Here is a 9,831-nt window from a genome sequence, read left to right as displayed (position 1 = left end):
AGAGATGGTTCTTCCCATTCAAGAGCACCCCAAGGGATTAGTTACCCAGGTGAAGTGAATCTGTTTCCATAAACAAAACCCAAATACTCTTTATTGGTTGAGAAAGAGGACTTGAAGAATGTAATCTACCAGTGAATAGTGATATTTGAAGAAATATAGTTTTAAAAAAAAAGCAGAGAGAAATCTCTAACTGGTGCAGAAAAGGACTATTTTCTCCCCAAATTCATATGTTCTCAACAATTATTCTAATATCTTTACCACCAAATCAAAAAGTCAACAACAAATAATTGCTTAATACATACCAGTCACTAGGCTATGTGAAATATTCCTAAATTCTATTTTTTTGTGGCCTGTCATTCTAACCAAAGTAATTTCTTTTTGATTTGTTAATTTGCCCATCCAATAGCTTCTTTTAGTCTTATTTTCCTCCCCTTTATCTAATTACTTTCCTTTGAATAAGTATTTATTAAACACCTTCTTGATGCTAGCTGAGATAATGGGACTCTAAGGATATAAATGAACAAGTCCCAGACCTCAAGAAACTTACATTCTACTAAGAGGGTATATAGATAAGTCAATATAAAGTATTGAACTCTTTGTACTTCAAAAATCAAATCCCTAAAAGTTCATTAGTTCTAAGTTCAAATATTAGCATTACTACTTACTATTTATGAAACTGAACACTTTCCTCTTGGCCTTTCTGAGCCTCAGATTTCCTCCTTTATAAAATGAGAGGACTTGAACAGATAACCAGTATGGTCTCTTCTAGTTCTACATCTTATAATTCTTATAATCTCTTTTAAGAACTTTAGAATTGATTTTATGACAAGGAGACACTGGCACAGGACCGCCCTCATCAAAGAAGATACTGTGCTCTAAGAGCAAAGCAGAATTGAATTAACTCAGAAGAAATGCAAGATGCTCAAAATTAGAGTCCACCCTAAATGTTCATAGGAACTATTTGTGTCCCATCTATGGCAAAGCAATCTGAGCTCATTAGTGTGATCAGGCACAGTTGGACACATTATAACTTGACTGTAACATAGTGATGCCATTTTGATCCTCTTTGAGAATGAAGGACAAGAACCAACCAACTAATCAATTCATCAACCAACCAAGCAACCAACATTTTTGAGTGACTTTTCTGTCCTCTGGCATTCAATCCCTTTCCCACAAGTTCCCCCAAAGTACAAAAGCTCCACTTTTTCTGTCAGGCATGAAATAGGGTGGAATATTAAATATTTGAACTAAAATGAGAGAGAACATGTCAGTTTAAAAAAAAACAAAAAACAACAGTTCCCTGTGTTGGATTGATTTGAAAGGATTATTTCTTCTCTGTTCTTATTAGTAATTTCTGGCTAAGGATGCTGTAGTGTTTCTGGTAATCAACTATATCTTTCCTGCCCATAATCAAATCTCAGTCATTCCCCATTGATTCAAAGACATAGAAAGGATGAGCAGAGAAGTAACTGGGCTACACAAAGTTTCCCACCTATTAGGTGCTTAAGAAGTGTTTGTTGGTTGAATTAGGTGCTGTTAAATGTTTATCAGGCCTAATTTCATCCTCCTTCCTTCCCTGGGCCTGCTCCAGGCTACTGGGAATTAGAAAAACATTACTACTTCTCTCCTCTGAGTTATACATATGAATGAATTATCATCTACTTATTATTTGGCTATTAACCTGATTCACATAAGATCCTTAATCTAAAAGGGAATTAGGAAAGAATAACTTGAGGTTTAGGCAAAAGAATAACAAATTTTCAGATGCTACCACAATAGGCTCAAAATGAACTATTATTCAGCCCACATAACATTTATCATGTACTTATATTTTTTAAATATTTATTTGTAATTTCTAGGACAAGGAATTTTGTAAAATAGTATAATTTTTAAAAAATGATTGCACGTGAAATTGCAAATCTATTATGTGCAACTTGCTATTCCATTTAAATATATAATAAAGTTGTCATGTAGATTTTTTTTGTCCCACCCACCATGACTACCATTAGACATGTGTGTCTACACACATATGTGTATAGGTACACACACACACACAAATATGTATATATATATGTATATATATACATATAAAGTAATTCTCTATATATTTTTATTTATCATATAATGTTTTCCTTCCTATGTCCTTTGTAGCTAATTTACTATGATAGTCAAAATGACTTATTTGATGAAAGCCATTCTTAAAATAATATTACTGTTATCATAAATAATGTTCTTTTGGTTTTGCTCATTTTGCTCTTCATTATTTCATTCTGTTTTTCTAAGATCACTTTCTCATAACATTTCTTACAGCACAATAGTGTTCCATCACAAATACTACAATTTGTTCAGCTATTCCCCAATTGATGAGCAACCCTGAAATTTCTAGTTCTTTGCCACAACAAAGAAAGCTGTTATGAACATTTTAGTACAGGCTCTTTTTCTTTTCTCCCTAATCATCTTGGAAATAGACCCGGTAGTATTATTGCTGGGTCAAAGAGCATAGGCAGTTCTTTAGGCATAATTCCAGAATGCTCTCCAAAACGGTTGAGTCAGTTCACAAATCTACCAACAATGAATGTTCCAATTTTTCCACATCCCCTCCAACATTTGTTGCTTTCCCATATCAGGTATTTGGAATATATTAATATACCAGGCAGCTAGATGGCACAGCACATAACGTGGTGGGCCTGAAGACAGAAAGAATTGAGTTCAAATCTAGCCTTAGACACTAACTAGCTGTGTGATCCTGGGTAAGTCACTTAATATTGTTTGCTTCGGTTTCCTCATCTATAAAATGAGCTAATTAAGGAAATGGCAAAATATTATGGGCCAGAACTTGAAACAAGATACTGAATAGAATTGAGGAGACAATGGTTAAATCTAGTTTAGCATTGATTTAATCCTACAACAAATAATGGTTTCCTAGTGATAGAATGATGGGTTTATACTCAGTGTAGGCATATAAACTAGGAGCCTTAGCCAGGATTTATTTGGAGAGATTCAGAAGGCAGAGAAGGAGGCAGGAGCTCAAGTCCTCAGAACCAAGGAGAGAGATAGGCCTCTAAGAAAGATAACCAGGCCCCAAGAAAGGAGACAAGACTTTGAAGGAAACAATAAAGAATTTGGACTTTAACACCTGGCTACTTGTGTGGTGCTTACTGAACTGAAATGAAGGCTGCTTCCTAGGACCTCCAGGAAATTGAAACAATAGAAACATTACAGCAAAACATTCCAGTTTTGTTTTGTTTTTGCCAAGAAAATCCCAAACAGTCATGAAGAATTGGATGTGGCTGAAAACAACTAAAACAACAATGTTTATACACATACATACTCCATGACAAACTTAATTGTATGAAGATAAAAAGAAGATGGCAATATTTAATACATCTTCTGATTCTGAGAACTTTGGGAATAAAAGCCTAAATAATTTCTACCCTTCCTACCAAATAAACAAAGTTAAAGATTGTAAAGAGACTGTGGTAGAAAAAAGAGAAATGTTTAGGAAATAGAGGAAGGAGAGGGAAGAAAAAGGAAGAATGTTCCCACTATAGGACTCTGCCTCCTAAATCTTTAGGTTAATTTAGGGACAAATACTTTGAAGGGTTTTTACTTCCTGGTTCCAAGGATACAGCTTTTTTTTCCCCTTAAATTAGGTGAAACAAATAACCTAAAACCTTGGGTTACTCCAGATCTGAGATATGGTTTACTTATTTACTGAGGATTCCTCTTTCCTCAATTGAATCACACAACTTGTGTTGACAGACACAGAGACACACTTCCAATCTTTTCAGAATCACAGAATCTTCTAATCCTGTCATTTCTTTGGAAAGGAAACGAGCACTCCGTCATGCTGTTTCGGTCACAAAGTAATTCTTTATTCATTAAATTTTATTCATTAAAAAAATCATTGTGAATCATTTTCATGCCACTAATGACATATTAGATGCTGCCTATTACTTTAATACTTGGTAGAAAATAATAATAATAATTGTTCCCTAGTGGCAGCCAAGCAGTGCCCTAAGGTAAGTGAATGCAAATATGTCCCTTTGGAATATGACTAATTAACTGTTTTTCTTTGTCTTCAAAATGTCTCTGTTGCCCTACATTAAAAAACAAAATTTATTTCAACAGAGCGATTATCCACTGTGTCTTTAGTAGCAAGAAAAGCAAACTAGAAAATGAAAAAAATCAGTCATTTAAAAAAATGAGCTTTGTTTGTAAATACCAACTTGAAATAAAGTTTAAGCTCTTTATGAAAAATAATCACTTAAGCACTTGTCTATATCAGAGAGTAGTTCCCCATTCTTATTATCTGTGTTCTAAATTGGTAATGAAGTATTTTCTTCTTTTGTGGAGAAGAGATAAATATTGTGGCAAGAAGAAAATCATATTTTCTCCTCCTCTCTCTTATAGTCAGTCTTTCTCTCACACTCCTGAGAACTGGCAACAGTCTAGAGAATATAGTTTTTCTAACAGCTCTGATGCAAATTAATTGTACCCTTAAGAAAAGTCTCCCTCTCTAAGTTGGCATCTTTATTAACAGAAGGAAAGAAAGAAGAGGGAGGGAGGGAAGGAAAGAAGGAAGGAAGGGAGAAGAAGGGAGGAAGGAAGGAGGAAGGAAGGAAGGAAGGAAGGAAGGAAGGAAGAAGAAGGAAGGAAGGAAGGAAGGAAGGAAGGAAGGAAGAAGGAAGGAAGGAAGGAAGGAAGGAAAAGAGAAGGAAGGGAGAAGAAAGGAGGAAGGAAGGGAGAAGGAAGGAAAAAAGGAAGGAAGGAAAGAAGGAAGAAGGAAGGTAGGAAGGAAGGAAGGAGGGAGGGAGGGAGAAAGGGAGGGAGGGAAGAAGGAAGGAAGGAAGGAGGGAGGGAAGAAGAAAGGAAGGAAAGAAGGAAGGAGGGAGGGAGAAAGGGAGGGAGAAAGGAAAGGAAGGAGGGAGGGAGGGAAGAAGGAAGGTAGGAAGGAAGGAAGGGAAGGAAGAAAAAAAGGAAGGAAGGAAGGGAGGAGGGAGGGAAGGAAAGAAGGGAGGGAGGGAGGAAGGAAGGAAGGAAGGAAGGAAGGAAGGAAGGAAGGAAGGAAGGAAGGAAGGAAGGAAGAAGGAAGAGTGAGGAGGCAGGAGGGAGAGAAGGAAAGGAGGAAAAAAAGAAGAAAGGAAGAGAATTTCACAGAATCTCTAAATTGGCAAGAACCTCAAGGGGCCAAATACCTGAGCAAGAATTCTTTAAATCTCCTCAAATGAGTTTCCAACCTACATTTGAAAACTTCTAGTGAGAAAAACCCAAAACTCCCACAGAATTCCATTATCCTGTAGTTTAAAAGTTTTTCCTTAGATATTTAATTTGTAACATCATGGAGAGGGCTAATCCCATCTATGATGCTGGTCCCATTTCATCTATGCTTTTAGTCTTTTTTTTTTTTTTTTTGCCTTTCAGTCAATTCTGTGACAACTGTTAACAATATGTTCTGATTAAAACTACACATGAAAACCTGCCCATTCTCTTCTATCTTCCATCAAGATTTCTTTTGACATGTGTACTTTTTTTCAAAGATTTTATGGGGAAGAGGGCAGGGAAGAAGCATAAGGACTGGTCTGCTATTGTTCAATCATATTCAAGTTTTCATGACCCCATTTGGGGTTTTCTTGGCAAAGATATCAGAGTGATTTGCCATTTTCTTATCCAGCTCATTTTACAGATGAGGAAACAGTCAAACAGGCTTACATGACTTGCCCAGGGTCAGTAGTAAGTGTCCAAGGCTGGATTTGAACTCAGGAAGATGAATCTTTCTGGTTCTAAGTCCAGTCAGTGTTCTACCCACTGTGCCACCTACTTGACCTTCTAGATTTGATAATAATTTGTATTTCCTGATCAGGTTGTTGTTGTTTTTTTTTTTTTTTTTTTTTTTTTTGTCTTTTTGTCTTTTTGGTAGGAATAACTGCTGATTAAATCATTTCAGATATTTTGCAAATATTTTTGTTCAAATGCTCAAAATAATGTGATTTGTATCTAATGATCTTGTCCCAACTCCTTTCCCCCTTTCCCTTCTTTATTTAATGTCATTTCCAAATTTCTCACATAGCGCATAAGGGGACTATTAATGAATCAACAAGGCACTGTGCTAGGCTGTAGAGATTCAAATACAATAAATGAAACAATTTTTACTTGCAAGGAGATGGAATAGAGAGAAAACGGACAAATATGTATTACATCTCTATATCTATAGAAAAAGTTTCTATAGAATAACTACAACAAAAAAATACAAAGAAGCTAAATAAAGGATATCTGAACGAGAGGTGAAAAGCTGAAGGGAATCAAAAACATTTCATATCACAGAAAGCAGTTATTTGTGCTGTGCTTTGACAGAAGATAAGAAATTCAATGGGGGAGAGGGGGGAGGGAGAGAGCAAGAACATTCTTAAACTGAGGGAGAGCCAGTGCAATGTCATGGAGACCAGAGAGGAAAAGTTTTTTCTATGGAGATAGGACAGTTAAGCTAACTCAGACTATGGGAGGGAGAATAATATACAAGGGTAGAAAGGTAGGTTGGAGAAACATTGTAAAGGGCTTTCAAAGCTAACAGGAGTGGTTTAGATTTGATTCAAGAGGCAATAAAAGGCACCGGAGTTGATTGAGTAGATGAGTGACATGGTCAGAGCTGTACCGAAAGAAAATAACTTTTAGGCAGTGGGAAGGATGGATTGATGTGGGACAAACCTGAAATATGACAACCAATTAGGACTCTGCTGAAATAATCTAACGGGATGATGAATTGAGGTTGTGTGAAAGGAGTTGGATACAAGTGATGCAGAAATGCCAAAAAAAGGATTCCACGTTATGGGGGTAGATTGACATAACTCTGCAAATGATGGTGCACAAAAATAGAGGGAAGAGTTGAGGATGATTAAGGTTGTGAACACAGGTAAAAAGGATAGTGGTATCCTCTACAGAAATAATCGATGGTTTCTGACAAGTTGATTTTCAATGCTCACAGGATACCCAGTTGGGAATTTCTAATAGTTAGCTGGTGATGAAGAACAGAAGTGCAGCAGACTAAGACTGGATATTTAAATTTGGAGTCATCTGTATAGATAATTGAGCCTATGGGAGCTGATGAAATTATCATACAAGAATATATAGAAGAGGGCCTAAGATAGCACTTCCATCACATAGTGAGGCAGGACTAAAAGTGATCTTCCAAAGAGACAGAAGAGCAGTCACAAAGGTAATCTGGGAGGAATTAGTGATATGACTGAAGATGACCTTTAAAATGATCATAGGGAACACCTACAGCAAAATTCCAAATGGTTTCTTTTACCTTTTGCGACATATAGACCTTATCCACCTTTCTTTTTTCTTAGCAAAAGAGACTAAGTAAAAGAGCTGAGGGCGGGAGAGACAACAACTCTGGGACTTTAGAAGGTAAAAGAAAAATGATTAAGAAGAAAGTTGAATGAACTTTTCATTCAGAGAACTCACAATAGACTTTCTATACTTTCTGGGCCCAGTAATCCTACACCTAAATAGCTCAAGCCAATGAAAGACAGAGGGAGAACTAATAAACACCAAGATATATTTACTAGACATGTGACTTTAAACCAAATATGTCAAAATGGATTTCCTAGTCATATGACTTTAGCTAAAACAAAATCTTTATGTACCTCAATTTCCAAAATTTATCAAGTGATTACAACACTTCCTCATAGGGTTGTTTTAAAGATGACATTAAATAATTTTCTAAAATGCTATACAAATGTATGCTACTACAATTATGTGTTTGGCAATGTGTTTTTAAATGAAACAATTATGAAACTAAAGTAAGTGAAAAAAGATGGGATTGAAAAGAAGTTTTCCACCTTTACCTCAGTCTTGTTAAATAATATATATAACTATGGTTTCATATTCTTGCGTCTAAAAGGTGAATAACTTCAGACATAGCACACCCTTCTTTTGTTCAAAATTTAATGATTTCATTTTTATACTTAGGTAATTACTTAAATTTATGCTCAATAGTATGAACTTAGAAGTATAAATTCAATTCAGATAGGAACACATTATTCAGAATATTATATAGTGATTTTAATAGACCATCTAACATATAGTATAAAACAGTTTCACTTACCCAGTCCATGTAAATATCCAAACATTTATTCAAGTATTTATTAAACTAGAAAAAAGTAATCACTAAAACTTTGTACCATGTCTGTAAACTTTATTTTAAAAATTGTGTTAAAAACTAATCATACAGGAATATTTTTATTAATAGGCTTAAAAAGTTTGTTCCCCTGTTTAAAGGAAAATACATTAGCAACATCTTCCATCCAAGACCATCTTTAAAAAAGTAAAACCTCTAGGTGCTGAAATGTTCTACAGTAGATTTTCTATAGTTCACACTTGTAATCACAAGATTGGAAACCAGTCTCTCTAAAATCTGGTAGAGAGAGAGCTTTCTTAAACAAATGATTTTCAATCATGTGTTACACTACCACAGGTACAAAATAGAGTGCACACTGCATTTCACTAACAAAGCAAATCTTTTCTATATGCTGCCATATCATTTTTTCAGTATTTAAGCATGATGTCTTTCAAAGAGAAATACTAAATCCCATGATTGTAAACATTCACCAAAGATTTCCAGTACAACAAACAAGAGAGATGGCCTACATACCAGTCAATTGTTATTATTTGTACAAATGCTGTCACCTCTATTGTTAAGAAATATATCCTGAAGGCAAATTATTACAGATTCAGATGTATTTCTGTAAGAAAGCATGCCTAGAAGTATAATTTTACTCAAAATACCTGAAATAGTCATTCTAATGACCAGAGTAAGCACCATTTTTCTAGTTTTTCCTTGTCCAAAATATATTCTTCAGTTCAGTTCAGCAGTATGTGCAAGACATTTCATATTAGTATTTAAAAACTATTGGGGCAGGGAAAAGAATGGGGAAGGAAAGGTATCAGGAAGGAGTCTTAAGTCCCCTTCATGTATACACTCTGAGTTCCTATTGATACTAATAGGAACTACTCATGCATACTAAGGGAAAACCCTAAGGGCCACATGCAACCTTTAATCCCTAGGCACAACTATTACATGATGTCAAGCGAAATCACAGGAAGATTTAAGGCTGTATTCGGTTGTAAAGAATCCAATCTCCTCTTTATCATTCTTTCTATACAGATCACACATACCAAAATTTCATAGCATGGGAGCTGATAAATACAGAACACTTTTGTAATATTGTTTCCCATATGATTTGTTAGTCCTATTTACATGGGAAAATGTCCATACTTAAAACTGCTATAAAGAAAAATTGAAGCTACAATTTAATTCTCTGAAACACTCCAATTTCCCCAAAGTAATCCTGATTCTCATTTTCTGACTTCTCCCCAACTTCTTTTTTCGCCAGGGTGTTCACCACAGTCCTTAAACAATTTTGGTCTTCTTCCATAGGAGGGAGAAAACAAAACAAAACAAAAAATGATTTAAAATTTATATTCACTGCCACCCACTTTGGGAAAGTCCAGTCTGCAGTGAAAATGGGGTTCCAGGTGCTGAAGGATAACTAGGAAATCATTTTGGTCTTCTTCCATAGGAGGGAGAAAACAAAACAAAACAAAAAATGATTTAAAATTTATATTCACTGCCACCCACTTTGGGAAAGTCCAGTCTGCAGTGAAAATGGGGTTCCAGGTGCTGAAGGATAACTAGGAAATCCATCAGGCTGAGTAGGATAGCTCTCCAAAGCTGAAGCTGAATGTACCTAAAACAAAAAGTAAGAGCAAATTTAAGAAGCTGTTCTAGTTATAATTGTTAATTGAAGTAAATAATACAATTACAGT

At 35.3% G+C, this 9,831-nt stretch overlaps 1 protein-coding gene across 1 annotated transcript in view; it reads right to left on the bottom strand.

The window, feature by feature from the left end:
- Positions 1-8,179: 8,179 nt before the first annotated feature.
- PROSER1 (proline and serine rich 1) overlaps positions 8,180-9,831 on the bottom strand; it is a 29,707-nt gene continuing 28,055 nt past the window's right edge. Inside the window, exon 13 of the mRNA XM_051987399.1 lies at positions 8,180-9,752. Within this exon, the coding sequence (XP_051843359.1) occupies positions 9,630-9,752 (123 nt within the window). The 3' untranslated portion in view covers positions 8,180-9,629. The remainder of the gene's footprint in view (positions 9,753-9,831) is intronic.

The sequence above is a fragment of the Antechinus flavipes genome, chromosome 3 (genome assembly GCF_016432865.1).
Source record: "Antechinus flavipes isolate AdamAnt ecotype Samford, QLD, Australia chromosome 3, AdamAnt_v2, whole genome shotgun sequence".
NCBI classification, from domain to species: Eukaryota; Metazoa; Chordata; class Mammalia; order Dasyuromorphia; family Dasyuridae; genus Antechinus; species Antechinus flavipes.
The sequence above is the reverse complement of the archived record's forward strand: the minus strand, read 5'-3'. Positions and strand labels throughout refer to the sequence as shown.